Source organism: Pseudophryne corroboree, chromosome 4, assembly GCF_028390025.1.
Source record: "Pseudophryne corroboree isolate aPseCor3 chromosome 4, aPseCor3.hap2, whole genome shotgun sequence".
NCBI classification, from domain to species: Eukaryota; Metazoa; Chordata; class Amphibia; order Anura; family Myobatrachidae; genus Pseudophryne; species Pseudophryne corroboree.
The window spans coordinates 406,697,024-406,712,733 of NC_086447.1; the positions used below are offsets into that span (position 1 = coordinate 406,697,024).

At 49.4% G+C, this 15,710-nt stretch overlaps 1 protein-coding gene across 1 annotated transcript in view; it reads right to left on the bottom strand.

Moving 5' to 3' along the window:
* The window catches only part of LMBRD1 (LMBR1 domain containing 1), a 677,250-nt gene that overhangs the window by 205,751 nt on the left and 455,789 nt on the right, over positions 1 to 15,710 (bottom strand). Inside the window, exon 11 of the mRNA XM_063916757.1 lies at positions 10,955 to 11,057. Coding sequence (XP_063772827.1) covers positions 10,955 to 11,057 — 103 coding nt within the window. The remainder of the gene's footprint in view (positions 1 to 10,954; positions 11,058 to 15,710) is intronic.

Genomic DNA, 15,710 nt, shown 5'->3' on the forward strand with positions numbered 1-15,710 from the left:
TCTGTTGTTTGCACAGAGGATCTTTAGATTTGGGGTCTGGTTCAGATTCTTCAAGTTGAACTGAGAATTTTACTGACCCGACTAAAGTCGCAACATTTATTTTGGACTGTACCTCCTCGTCTCCTGAAGGGGAGTCTGCCAGATCTGCTGCATGAGAAGATTCTTCAGAATCAGAGAGTGGCACAGACTCTAAGGATGGCACAATGCACTTAGTGGCAGTAGGTGTAGGCATTGTGACCTGGTCTTGCAATATGTTCTGAAATGAAGTTGCCAGACTCTGTATACAGTTAGTGAATGAGTCCAACCAGGGAGGAGGGACGGGGTGCGGCTGCTAAACAGGCTGCAATGTCTGTGGGAGACCCATAAGGGGAGCCACGGGTGGAGTAGCAATATGGTCAGCTATTTTAGCCAGCAAGTTAAAGAAGGATGCCCATTGATGCTCTTGTACTTGAGCTGGAGGAGCTCATGTCCCCGGAGGTACAAAATAAGCAGTGCACTGACCATCCTGTAATAAATCCTGAGTCAAAAACCCCTGTGTTACAGGTTCTACATCCTACCATAGTAGGAGCCTTGTTCTGTTTTGCCTTGCCTTTGTTAGACATAACTGCAAGGGAGTTTACACACAAAATATGGTAATGTGCAGAGTGTAAGTGAAATGGTACATAACAATGAGCCTGCACAAACACAATTGTCTGTAATGTGTGGCAGATGAAACCCTATACACACCAGTATCAAGGGTCACTTTGCACAAAAAAACAAACCCAGGGAAAGTAATAAAATTTACAGAGAGAGTGAAAGATTACAGAAACACTAGCATACAGTAAGTCACATACAATGAAGAAAATCAATTTAACTGCAATGGGCACTAATATCAACTACACAGCTATCTGGATAGTGCTGGCATGGCAGGATGCAGCGCTGTATACAACCTGACTAAAAGGAGAGGTATACAGGGAGACTCAGCTCAGCATTACTGGAGACCTGCAGAACTCTGTATTGGCTGCCCAGCATTTCAGAGAGGAGGGAGGTTGAGGAAGTAGCAGCCCGAGGAGGAAAGACCTCAGTGGAACGGCACCCTTGGCTGGGGGAGGGACTGCTGAGAAAGCACTGACCTCCACCACCAGTTCTCCTGGAATGTAAGGAGTCCCTAGTGCCAGTCTACATAATGCCCTGGTGGTATAGTGTGACTGCGCCACTTAATGGCTGCGACCCATGCCAATGCCGCCTGTCCACCTCCCGGGACCGGCAGTATAGGACTGCAAGACGTCTGGTGCAGTCCCTTGTGGGCACCTCCTGTGCCTCTGCTAGCGAAGGTAGCCAGGGGTCCTGCCGAAATCACTGACCCACTTGTGGTGTCGTGGCTTCGGTGAGGGTGTAGGAGCGTCCTCTGAACTGCCAAGCGCTGAATGCTCAATAAAAAGTTAAAAGTGAAATTTCAAGCTTAAGCTGCCACTGTTCTAATAGTGATAATAGACACAGAGACTCCTGGCATTAAGCAAAAATAGGATTTTAATTACCTACCGGTAAATCCTTTTCTCGTAGTCCGTAGAGCAGTGTTTCCCATCCTCGGTACTCAAGGCACACTAGCAGTCCTGATTTTAGTGATATCCAGGCTTGAACACAGGTGACTTAATTAGTACCTCAGTTATTTTGATTTAACCATCTGTGCTGAAGCCGAGATATCACTAAAACCTGCACTGTTGGTGTGCCTTGAGGACCGCAGTTGGGAATGCCTGCCGTAGAGGATACTGGAGTCCACATTAGTACCATGGGGTATAGTCGGGTCCACTAGGAGCCATGGGCACTTTAAGAAAGATAGTGTGGGCTGGCTCCTCCCTCTATGCCCCTCCTACCAGACTCAGTTTAGGAAACTGTGCCCCAGGAAACGGACATACTTTGAGAGAAGGATATAAAAGGATAGTGGCGAGTTTCCGAACCAGCACACACAAACTAGAGGAAAGCCAAGCTAACCAAACATAAAACCAGGAACAGCAACCGCTGAACCAACAATACTAAACCAAGTAACAGTGCAGGAAGAAACTAAGCACTGGGCGGGCGCCCAGTATCCTCTACGGACTACGAGAAAAGGATTTACTGGTAGGTAATTAAATACCTATTGCCTCTTATGTCCTAGAGGATACTGGGGTCCACATTAGTACCATGGGGATGTACCAAAGCTCCCAAACCGGATGGGAGAGTACTGCGGTTCCTGCAGAACAGACTGGCCAAAGTGAAGGTCATCAGAGGCCAAAGTATCGAACTTGTAGAACTTAGCAAACATGTTCGAACTTGACCAAGTAGCCGCTCGGCAGAGCTGTAAAGACGAGACACCCCGGGCAGCCGCCCAGGAAGAACCCACCGACCTAGTAGAGTGGGCCTGTACAGATTTTGGACACTGCAAACCTGCCGTGGAATAAGCATGCTGGATAGTAAGCCTGATCCAGCGTGCAATAGTCTGCTTTGAAGCAAGACACCCAATTTTATTGAACAAACAGCGAGTCAGATTTTCTGTGACGTGTTGTCCGCTTCACATAGATCTTCAAAGCCCTCACAACATCCAAGGACTTTGAAGTAGCAGAGGTGTCGGTAACCACCGGAACCACAATAGGTTGGTTGATATGAAACGCAGACACCACCTTAGGAAGAAATTGCTGACGAGTTCTGAGTTCAGCCCTAGCTTCATGAAAAATCAAATAGGGTTTTTTGTGAGACAACGCCCCCAGCTCCGACACACGCCTCACAGAAGCCAATGAAGATTGCGGACAATGCCACAGCGTGTCTTTCTACCCAGAGGAGAATCCCTGTTACCTCTGCCATTGCTGCCCCGCTCTTCACTACGCCTTGTCGGTTTATGTACGTTACTGCCGTCACATTGTCCGACTGAACCTGAATGGCTTGATCTTGAAGATGCAATGCCTGTAGAAGGGCATTGTATATGGCCCTTAGTTCCAGAATGTTGACTGGAAGAATGGCTTCCTGACTTGACCATTTTCCTTGGAACTGTTCCCCTTGGGTGACTGCTCCCCAAACTCTGAGGCTTGTGTCTGTGGTTAGCAGAACCCAATTTTGAATCCCGAACCATCGGCCCTCGGTCAGATGAGAGGTTTGAAGCCACCACAGAAGAGAAATCCTGGCCTTTGGTGACAGACGGATCCTCTGGTGCATGTGAAGATGCGATCCGGACCATTTGCCCAACAGATCCAGCTGTAAGGGCTTTGCGTGACACCTTCCATACTGCAGCACCTTGTAAGCGGCTACCATGTTTCCCAGAAAGCGAATGCATAGATGCACCGAAGTCCAGGTTTGTCTTAGAACATCACGCACCATCGTCTGGATCACCAATGCCTTTTCCAATGGAAGGAATACCTTCTGCACTTCCGTATCCAATATCATCCCCAGGAACGGAAGCCTCTGTGCTGGTTCCAGATGAGATTTTGGTAGGTTCAAAATCAACCCGTGATCCTAGAGAAGCCGGGATGAGAGGGCAATGTTGACAAACAACCTCTCCCTGGATGGTGCCTTTATCGGCAGATCGTCCAGGCATGGTATTATGTTCACTCCCTGTTTGCGGAGGAGAAACATCATTTCGGCCATTACCTTGGTGAACACCCTCGGTGCCGTAGAGAGGCCAAATGGCAGGGCCTGGAACTGGTAGTGACAGTCCTGTAATGCAAACCTTAGATAAGCCTGATAAGGCGGCCAGATCGGAATATGAAGGTACACATCCTTGATATCCAGAGACACCAAGAAATCCCCCTCCTCTAGACCCGAGATCAGAGACTCCATCTTGAACTTGAACACCCGTAAGTACGGGTTCAACGACTTGAGGTTTAAAATGGGCCTTACCGTACCGTCCTGTTTCAGAACTACAAACAGGTTGGAATAATAACCCTGTTTCTCTGACGTCCTAGTGGATGCTGGGGACTCCGTAAGGACCATGGGGAATAGACGGCTCCGCAGGAGACTGGGCACATCTAAGAAAGATTTAGGACTATCTGGTGTGCACTGGCTCCTCCCCCTATGACCCTCCTCCAAGCCTCAGTTAGATTTCTGTGCCCGGCTGAGCTGGATGCACACTAGGGGTTCTCCTGAGCTCCTAGAAGAAAGTATAGTTTAGGTTTTTTATTTTCAGTGAGACCTGCTGGCAACAGGCTCACTGCAACGAGGGACTAAGGGGAGAAGAAGCGAACCTACCTAAGTGGTGGTAGCTTGGGCTTCTTAGGCTACTGGACACCATTAGCTCCAGAGGGATCGAACACAGGACCCGACCTCGTCGTCCGTTCCCGGAGCCGCGCCGCCGTCCCCCTTACAGAGCCAGAAACAAGAAGGTGGTCCGGAAAATCGGCGGCTGAAGACTTCTGTCTTCTCCAAGGTAGCGCACAGCACTGCAGCTGTGCGCCATTGCTCCTCATGCACACCACACACTGCGGTCACTGATGGGTGCAGGGCGCTGGGGGGGGGGGGGGGGGCACCCTGAGCAGCAATAATAACACCTTGGCTGGCAAAACTAACACCATATATAGCCCCAGAGGCTATATAGGTGTATATTAACCCTTGCCAGAAACGATAAAATAGCGGGAGAAAGCCCACCGAAAAAGGGGCGGATCCAACTCCCTCAGCACACCGGCGCCATTATTCCCTCACAGCTTCGCTGGAAGGAAGCTCCCTGGCTCTCCCCTGCAGTCCTGCACTACAGAAAGGGTAAAAAAGAGAGGGGGGGCACAATTTAGGCGCAGTATATATATATTATAGGCAGCTATAGGGGAAAACACTCTGTATAGTGATATCCCTGTGTTATATAGCGCCCTGGTGTGTGCTGGCATACTCTCCCTCTGTCTCCCCAAAGGGCTTTGTGGGGTCCTGTCCTCTGTAAGAGCATTCCCTGTGTGTCGGTACTGCTGTGTCGACATGTATGATGAGGATAATGATGTGGAGGCGGAGCAAATGCCTGTGAATGTGATGTCACCCCCTGCGGGGTCGACACCAGTGTGGATGGACTTATGGAAGGAATTACGTGACAGTGTCAGCTCCTTACATAAAAGGTTTGACGACATAGGACAGCCGGCTACTCAGCTTGTGCCTGTCCAAGCGTCTCAAATGTCACCAGGGGCTATAAAACGCCCGCTACCTCAGATGACAGATACAGATGTCGACACGGATACCGACTCCAGTGTCGACGATGATGAGACGAGTGTACCCTCCAACAGATCCACCCGTTATATGATTGAGGCTATGAAAAATGTTTTACACATTTCTGATGATACCCCAGGTACCACAAAAAAGGGTATTATGTTTGGTGAGAGAAAACTACCAGTAGTTTTTCCTGCATCTGACGAATTAAATGAGGTGTGTGAGGAAGCGTGGACTTCCCCAGATAAGAAATTGATCATTTCTAAACGGTTAATGGCTGCGTACCCTTTCCCGCCAGAGGATAGGTCACGCTGGGAAACACCCCCTAGGGTAGATAAAGCATTGACACGCTTATCAAAGAAGGTGACACTACCGTCTCCGGATACGGCCGCCCTAAAAGAACCTGCTGATAGAAAGCTGGAAAGTACCCTAAAAGCTATATACACACACACTGGCATTATATTGAGACCCGCTATTGCATCAGCTTGGATGTGCAGTGCTGCTGCTGCGTGGTCAGACTCCCTGTCGGAAAACATTGATACCATGGATAGGGACAATATTTTGCTAACGATTGACCATATAAAAGACGCGGTCTTATACATGCGTGATGCACAGAGGGATATTTGCCGGCTGGCATCAAAAATAAGCGCTATGTCCATTGCCGCCAGACGGGGGTTATGGACTAGGCAATGGTCAGGTGATGCTGACTCCAAGCGGCACATGGAAGTTTTACCCTATAAAGGGGTGGAACTTTTTGGGGAAGGTCTTTCAGACCTCGTTTCCACAGCTACTGCTGGGAAATCGACTTTTTTGCCACAGGCTACCCCACAGCAAAAGAAAGCACCGTATTATCAGGTACAGTCCTTTCGGCCCCAGAAAAATAAGCGGCCTAGAGGCTCATCCTTTCTGCCGAGGGGCAGAGGAAGGGGGAAAAAGCTGCAGCACACAGCTAGTTCCCAGGAGCAGAAGTCCTCCCCTGCGTCCGGTAAGTCTACAGCATGACGCTGGGGCTGCTCAGGCGGAATCGGGAACGGTGGGGGCACGTCTCAGGTTTTTCAGCGCACAGTGGGCTCTCTCACAAGTGGATCCCTGGGTCCTTCAAGTAGTATCTCAGGGGTACAGGCTGGAATTCGAGACGTCTCCCCCCCGCCGTTTCCTAAAATCTGCCTTGCCGGCAACTCCCTCTGCCAGGGAGGCAGTGTTGGTGGCTATTCAAAAACTGTATTCACAGAAAGTGATCGTCAAGGTACCCCTCCTTCAGCAAGGAAAGGGTTACTACTCCACAATGTTTGTGGTACCGAAACCGGACGGTTCGGTGAGACCCATCTTAAATTTAAAAACCTTGAACACATATCAAAAGGTTCAAGTTCAAGATGGAATCGCTCTGGGCGGTTATTGCGAGCCTGGAGGAGGGGGATTACATGGTATCCCTGGACATCAAGGATGCGTACCTGCATGTCCCCATTTACCCTCCGCACCAGGAGTACCTCAGATTTGTGGTACAGGACTGTCACTATCAGTTCCAGACGCTGCCGTTAGGGTTATCCACGGCACCGAGGGTCTTTACCAAGGTAATGGCCGAAATGATGATACTCCTTCGCAAGAAGGGAGTTTTAATTATCCCGTACTTGGACGATCTCCTGATAAAGGCGAGGTCCAAAGAACAGTTGATAGTGGGGGTGGCACTTTCTCAGGAAGTGCTACAACAGCACGGCTGGATTCTAAACATTCCAAAGTCACAGCTGGTCCCGACGACACGTCTTCTGTTCCTGGGAATGATTCTGGACACAGACCAGAAAAGAGTGTTTCTTCCACTGGAAAAAGCCGAGGAATTGTCATCTCTGGTCAGAGACATCCTAAAACCAGGAAAAGTGTCGGTACATCAATGCACACGAGTCCTGGGAAAAATGGTAGCTTCGTACGAAGCAATTCCATTCGGAAGGTTCCACGCAAGGACGTTCCAGTGGGACCTGTTGGACAAATGGTCCGGGTCCCATCTCCAGATGCAACAGCGGATAACCCAATCGGCCAGAACCAGGGTGTCGCTGCTGTGGTGGCTGCAGAGGGCTCATCTACTAGAGGGCCGCAGATTCGGAATACAGGACTGGGTCCTGGTGACCACGGATGCCAGCCTTCGGGGCTGGGGGGCAGTCACAAAGGGAAGAAATTTCCAAGGACTGTGGTCAAATCAGGAGATTTCTCTTCACATAAATATCCTGGAGCTAAGGGCCATTTACAATGCCCTAAGCCAGGCAAGACCCCTGCTTCAAAACCAGCCGGTACTGATCCAGTCAGACAACATCACGGCGGTCGCCCATGTAAACAGACAGGGCGGCACGAGAAGCAGGATGGCGATGGCAGAAGCCACAAGGATTCTCAGATGGGCAGAGAATCATGTGTTAGCACTGACGGCAGTGTTCATTCCGGGAGTGGACAACTGGGAAGCAGACTTCCTCAGCAGGCACGACCTCCACCCGGGAGAATGGGGACTTCATCCAGAAGTCTTCCAAATGCTGGTCAATCGGTGGGAAAAACCACAGGTAGACATGATGGCGTCCCGCCTCAACAAGAAGTTGAAAAGATATTGCGCCCGGTCAAGAGACCCTCAGGCGATAGCGGTGGACGCTCTAGTGACACCATGGGTGTACCAGTCGGTTTATGTGTTTCCTCCTCTACCTCTCATACCCAAGGTACTGAGAATAATAAGAAGGCGAGGAGTGAAAACCATACTCGTGGTTCCGGATTGGCCAAGAAGAGCTTGGTACCCGGAACTTCAAGAGATGCTTACAGAGGACCCTTGGCCTCTGCCGCTCAGACAAGACCTGCTGCAGCAGGGACCCTGTCTGTTCCAAGACTTACCGCGGCTGCGTTTGACGGCATGGCGGTTGAACACCGGATCCTGAAGGAAAAGGGTATTCCGGAGGAAGTCATCCCTACCCTGATCAAAGCCAGGAAGGATGTCACCGCAAGACATTATCACCGCATTTGGCGAAAATATGTTGCTTGGTGTGAGGCCATGAAGGCCCCGACGGAGGGATTTCAACTGGGTCGATTCCTGCACTTCCTGCAAGCAGGGGTGACGTTGGGCCTCAAATTGGGGTCCATAAAGGTCCAGATTTCGGCTCTGTCGATTTTCTTCCAAAAAGAACTGGCTTCACTACCCGAAGTTCAGACTTTTGTCAAAGGAGTACTGCATATTCAGCCTCCTTTTGTGCTCCCAGTGGCACCTTGGGATCTCAATGTGGTTTTGGCATTCCTGAAATCACATTGGTTCGAACCACTTAAGACTGTGGATTTAAAATATCTCACGTGGAAAGTGGTCATGCTGTTGGCCTTGGCGTCGGCCAGGCGGGTTTCAGAATTGGCGGCTTTGTCTTGTAAAAGCCCTTATCTGATTTTCCATATGGATAGGGCAGAATTGAGGACTCGTCCTCAGTTTCTCCCAAAGGTGGTCTCAGCTTTTCACTTGAACCAACCTATTGTGGTGCCTGCGGCTACTAGGGACTTGGAGGATTCCAAGTTGCTGGACGTAGTCAGGGCCCTAAAAATTTATATTTCCAGGACGGCTGGAGTCAGAAAGACTGACTCGCTGTTTATCCTGTATGCACCCGCTAAGCTGGGTGCTCCTGCTTCTAAGCAGTCTATTGCGCGCTGGATTTGTAGCACTATTCAGCTGGCGCATTCTGCGGTAGGCTTACCGCAGCCTAAATCTGTAAAAGCCCATTCCACACGGAAGGTGGGCTCATCTTGGGCGGCTGCCCGAGGGGTCTCGGCTTTACAACTTTGCCGAGCAGCTACTTGGTCGGGGGCAAACACGTTTGCAAAATTCTACAAATTTGATACCCTGGCTGAGGAGGACCTGGAATTCTCTCATTCGGTGCTGCAGAGTCATCCGCACTCTCCCGCACGTTTGGGAGCTTTGGTATAATCCCCATGGTCCTTAGGGAGTCCCCAGCATCCACTAGGACGTCAGAGAAAATAAGAATTTACTCACCGGTAATTCTATTTCTCGTAGTCCGTAGTGGATGCTGGGCGCCCATCCCAAGTGCGGATTGTCTGCAATACCTGTACATAGTTATTGTTACAAAAATCGGGTTTTGTTGTGAGCCATCTCTTCAGAGGCTCCATTTATTATCATACTGTTAACCAGGGTTCCTATCATGTGTTATATGGTGTGATTGGTGTGGCTGGTATGAGTCTTACCCGGGATTCAAAAATCCTTCCTTATTGTGTCAGCTCTTCCGGGCACAGTTCCTAACTGAGGCTTGGAGGAGGGTCATAGGGGGAGGAGCCAGTGCACACCAGATAGTCCTAAATCTTTCTTAGATGTGCCCAGTCTCCTGCGGAGCCGTCTATTCCCCATGGTCCTTACGGAGTCCCTAGCATCCACTACGGACTACGAGAAATAGAATTACCGGTGAGTAAATTCTTATTTTTTGCAGCTGAAGTAGAACTGGAACAATGACCTGAGTCTGTACCAGTTTCAGAATTGCATCCTGTAAAGTCAGACTTGCTTCTTGAGAAGCTGGTAAGCCTGATTTGAAGAATCTGTGATGTGGGAGTTCCTGAAACTCCAGTCTGTAGCCCTGGGCTATAGGATCTTCGACCCAGGTATCCTTTGACATAAATAATATGAATGAAAACACACACACACACACACAAACACACACACACACACACACAGGAAAATGGGGTAAAACACAGTTAACCCACACAGAGCCCTCTAGGGAGACAGAGTATAATTGAGCCAACCACAGAGCACCCCTATAGCTAAAGTACAAGTTCAGTTGGGTTGCAAAGCAAGTACCCTTAATAGGGTTTAGTACACCAAATATTGCTCCCCCCCTTTGCTATGACCCCCTGGCACCGCTGAGGTGCTCTGAGGTCCTTGAGGAGGAGCTGTGCTTCCCTGACTGTCTGTGTATAGCTGCAGAAGGAAAATGGCGCTGGAGAGCTGCTGGATCCGCTCATAGTGAAGCAACGCCCCCTTAATGGCGCATGGTCTTCACGTTTTTTATACTGGCTGAGGTAATTACTGTTCTACAGTGGGTTAAAACCCCTGTAGAATTGCTGCCAGTGTGGGGATATGTTTGTTGTGGCCTCAGCTCGCCCCTCACAGCGGGACACACAGCACCCTGCATGCCTCTGAAGCCTGGAGCCGCAGCCTGCTTATCAGCGCTGCGCTCCTACCCCTTGTGCCGCCATTACAGCAGGCGAGCCACTAACCGGGACGCCAGCCACCTACTCACCACTCTTCTTACTTCTGGCTCTGTTAGAAGTGGCAGCGTGCTGCGGGTATGTACGCTCGCCGTGGTGGGGCTTGCGAATAGGACCCTCAGGAGCTCAGTGTTCTGTCATCGAATAATGGGACCATTAACCCTACGGAGGTTGCCCCCCCAAGTCCCACGAAGCAGGAAGTCTGGTGCCAGACAGACCTACCTGAAAACAATAATTTCTTAAAGTGCCCATGGCTTCTAGTGGACTCGTCTATACCCTATGGTACTAATGTGGACCCCATTATCCTCTAGGACGTAAGAGAAAACTGAAGTGCCTGAGCATGGGGGCGAGGAGCCCAGTGCATCCAGGGAGGCTCCCAAGCTTAGCTGTTTGGTGCCTGATCCTGGTCTTAACCATACATACCCCAGTGTTAACTCTGTGGAGACCATGGACCCTGATGAAGAAATTGCGTCAGAGAATGCTGGGATGTAAGCACCTGTCGTGCCACAGTTTACCTGCCCGTGTACTATACTGTGCATGTTTCAGACTCAATAAAGACATTTATTTAAAAAAAAACAAAAAAACACTTTGAAAGTACATTACTAACCCTTTGCAGAACTGGAAGAAGAATATTCAATGGATTTGTAATGTTGGTGCCAAACATAATGAATCCTGTGTCAATGCCAGCAGAATGAAGAGCTTTATCAAGGCTACAAAAACAAAAAAAAACACAAAACAATACATTTGTACAATAAAATAAATTTTAGATAATCGTAGCTAAAAAAAAAAAATATTTTACTTACCGATAAATCTATTTCTCGTAGTCCGTAGTGGATGCTGGGGACTCCGTAAGGACCATGGGGAATAGACGGGCTCCGCAGGAGACAGGGCACTCTAAGAAAGAATTAGGACTACTGGTGTGCACTGGCTCCTCCTTCTATGCCCCTCCTCCAGACCTCAGTTAAGTTAACTGTGCCCGGAAGAGCTGACATTACAAGGAAAGGATTTTGGAATCCAGGGTAAGACTCATACCAGCCACACCAATCACACCGTATAACTTGTGATAACATACCCAGTCAACAGTATGAACAACAACAGAGCATCAGACAAACCTGATGCAACCATAACATAACCCTTATTTAAGCAATAACTATATACAAGTATTGCAGAAGAAGTCCGCACTTGGGACAGGCGCTCAGCATCCACTACGGACTACGAGAAATAGATTTACCGGTAAGTAAAATCTTATTTTCTCTAACGTCCTAGTGGATGCTGGGGACTCCGTAAGGACCATGGGGATTATACCAAAGCTCCCAAACGGGCGGGAGAGTGCGGGTGACTCTGCAGCACCGAATGAGCACACAAGGTCCTCCTCAGCCAGGGTATCAAACTTGTAGAACTTTGCAAAGGTGTTTGAACCTGACCAAGTAGCCGCTCGGCAAAGCTGTAATGCCAAGACCCCTTGGGCAGCCGCCCAAGAAGAGCCCACCTTCCTTGTGGAGTGGGCCTTTACTGATTTTGGAAGCGGCAATCCAGCCGCAGAATGAGCCTGCTGGATCGAGTTACAGATCCAGCGAGCAATAGTTTGCTTTGAAGCAGGAGCACCCAGCTTGTTGGATGCATACAGGATAAACAGCGACTCAGTTTTCCTGACTCTAGCCGTTCTGGCTACATAAACCTTCAAAGCCCTGACTACATCCAGTAACTCGGAATCCTCCAAGTCACGAGTAGCCACAGGCACCACAATGGGTTGGTTCCTATGAAAGATGACACCACATGAGGCAGAAATTGCGGACAAGTCCGCAATTCTGCCCTGTCCATATGGAAACCAAATAGGGGCTTTTATGCCAATTTTGACACACGCCTAGCCGAAGCCAAGGCTAATATCATGACCACCTTCCACGTGAGATATTTTAACTCCACGGTTTTAAGTGGCTCAAACCAGTGTGATTTCAGGAAACTCAACACCACGTAAAGATCCCAAGGTGCCACTGGAGGCACAAACGGGGGCTGAATATGCAGCACTCCCTTTACAGACGTCTGAACTTCAGGTAGAGAAGCTAGTTCTTTTTGAAAGAAAATGGATAGGGCCGAAATCTGGACCTTAATGGACCCCAATTTTAGGCCCAAAGTCACTCCCGACTGTAGGAAGGAAACAGCCCAGCTGGAATTCCTCCATAGAGGCATTCCTGGCCTCACATCAAGCAACATATTTTCGCCGTATATGGTGATAATGTTTAGCCGTCACGTCCTTCCTAGCCTTGATCAACGTAGGAATAACCTCATCCGGAATCCATTTTTTCTACTAGGATCCGGCGTTCAACCGCCATGCCGTCAAACGCAGCTGCGGTAAGTCTTGGAACAGACAAGGTCCCTGCTGCAACAGATCCTGCCCTAGAGGCAGAGGCCATGGGTTCTCTGTGAGCATTTCTTGCAGCTCTGGATACCAAGTCCTTCTTGGCCAATCCGGAACAATGAGTATTGTTCTCACTGCTCTTTCCCTTATGATTCTCAGCACCTTGGCTATGAGAAGAAGAGGAGGAAACACATAAACCGACTGGAACATCCACGGTGTTCCCAGTGCGTCTACAGCTATCGCCTGAGGGTCTCTTGACCTGGCGCAATACCTCTGTAGCTTTTTGTTGAGGCGGGATGCCATCATGTCCACCTGTGGCAGTTCCCACCGACCTACAATCTGCGCGAAGACTTCTTGATGAAGTCCCCACTCTCCCGGGTGGAGGTCGTGCCTGCTGAGGAAGTCTGCTTCCCAGTTGTCCACCCCCGGAATGAACACTGCTGACAGTGCTCGTACGTGATTCTCCGCCCATCAAAGAATTCTGGTGGCTTCCGCCATCGCCACCCTGCTCCTTGTGACGCCCTGGCGGCTTACATGAGCCACTGCTGTGAAGTTGTCTGATTGAATCAGCACCGATTGGTTGCGAAGCAGGGTCTCCGCTTGACTTAGGGCGTTGTATATGGCCCTTAGTTCCAGGATATTGATGTGAAGGCAAGTCTCCTGACTTGACCACAGCCCTTGGAAACTTCTTCCCTGAGTGACTGCCCCCCAGCCTCAGAGGCTTGCATCCGTGGTCACAAGGACCCAGTCCTGAATGCCGAACCTGCGGCCCTCGAGAAGGTGAGTACTTTGCAGCCACCACAGAAGAGACACCCTGGCCCTGGGGAATAGGGTGATCAGCCGATGCATCTGTAGATGCGATCCGGACCACTTGTCCAACAGATCCCATTGAAAAGGTCCTCGCATGGAACCTGCCACAGGGAATGGCCTCGTATGACGCCACCATCTTTCCCAGGACTCTCGTGCAGTGATGCACCGACACCTGTCTTGGTTTTAAGAGGTCTCTGACCAGTGTCATGAGTTCCTGAGCCTTCTCCGTTGGGAGAAAACCTTCTTCTGGTCTGTGTCCAGAATCATGCCCAGGAAGGGCAGAATCGTCGTAGGAATCAGCTGCGACTTTGGAATATTCAGAATCCAGCCGTGCTGTTGTAACACTTCCCGAGAGCGTGCTACACTACTCAGCAACTGCTCTCTGGACCTCGCCGTTATGAGGAGATCATCCAAGTATGGGATAATGGTGACTCCTTGCATTTGCAGAAGCACCAGCATTACTGCCATTACCTTGGTAAATATTCTCTGTGCCGTGGACAGACCAAGCGGCAACTTCTGGATTGGTAATGACAATCCTGTACCACAAATCGGAGGTACTCCTGATGAGGTGGATAAACGGGGACATGAAGGTAAGCATCCTTTATGTCCAGAGACACCATAAAGTCCCCCTCCCTTGAGATGACCGCTCTGAGTGATTCCATCTTGAACTTGAACTTTTCAAGTATATGTTCAGGGATTATAAATTCAATATGGGTCTGACCGAACCATCTGGTTTCCGGACTACAACATGGTTGAATAATAACTCCCTCCTTGTTGAAGGAGAGGAACCTTGACCACCACCTGTTGAAGATACAATTTGTGAATTGTAGTTAACCCTGTTTCCCTCTCGTGGGGGGAAGCCGGCAGGGCCGTCAGTGAGGAGGCATCTTTTTTTTTTTTTTCAAAGTCCAGCTTGTATCCCTGAGACACAATATCTATTGCCCAGGGATCTAACCGGGAGTGAACCCCCTTGTGGCTGAACTTACGAAAGTGTGCCCCCACCGGGTCTAGCTCCGCCTGTGGAGCCCCAGCGACATGCGGTGGATTTTCGCAGAGGCTGGGGAGGACTTTTCTTCCTGGGAACTACCTGTGTTGTGCAGCTGGCTTCCTCTGTCCCGCCTCTGGCAAGAAAGGACGCACCTCGGACTTTCTTGTTTCTTTGTTTGAAAGGCTGTATTTGATAATGACGTGCTTTCCTAGGCTGTGCAGGAATATAAGGCAAAATATCAGAATCACCAGCTATAGCTGTGGAGACCAGGTCCGAGAACCCTTCTCCACATAATCCTCAGCCTTCCATATGCCACTTAAGTTGGCATCATCTGTCCATTCCATATTCTACAGGACACGGCAAGCAGAAATCGACATAGCTTTGCCTCTAGGACCCAGTATACTCATGTCTCTTTGGGCATGTTTTATGATATATATCTCTTAAGACAGCATCTTTAGTCTATATGTATATATATATATATATATATATATAGATAGATAGATATACCTACTAGGGTCTCAATTTCTGCTGATAAGGTACCTGTCCACGCCGCCACAGCGCTTTAAACCCATGCCGACACAATCGCCGGTCTGAGTAGTGTATCACAATGTGCACGCTATCTGCAGGATCCCTGAGAATAGCTAGGGCTACCCTTTGGGCTAACATGACACCCTAGGGGAAGATTCCCATCACATCCTGGCCCTAGTGGGGAAAGGATACTGCCTGAGAATTCTTTGTGGGAAGCTGCAGTCTCTTGTCTGGAGATTCCCGCTCTTTTTCCTCATGAGAGGAGGGAAATTTACCTCAGCTTTCTTCCCCTTAAACATGTGTACCCTTGTGTCAGGGGCAGATGAGTCATCAGTGATATGCAAATCATCTTTATTACAATAATCATATATTGAATACTTTTCTGCCACTTTGGCTGTAACTTTGCATTATCGTAGTCGACACAGGAGTCAAACTCCGTGTCGATACCAGTGTCTATTATTTTGGATAGTGAGCATTGAGAGACTCTGAAGGTCTCTGCGCCATAGGGACAGACATGTGTAGATCTCCTGTCTGTTCGCTATCTTTTGTGCAATAAATTCACCTTAGCACTTACACATATCCAAACAGGTGTCGGCGTTGTCGACGGAGACACCTTCTCACACACATATTAGCTCCATCTCCTCCTTAGGGGAGCCTTTTAGCTCAGACATGTCGACACAC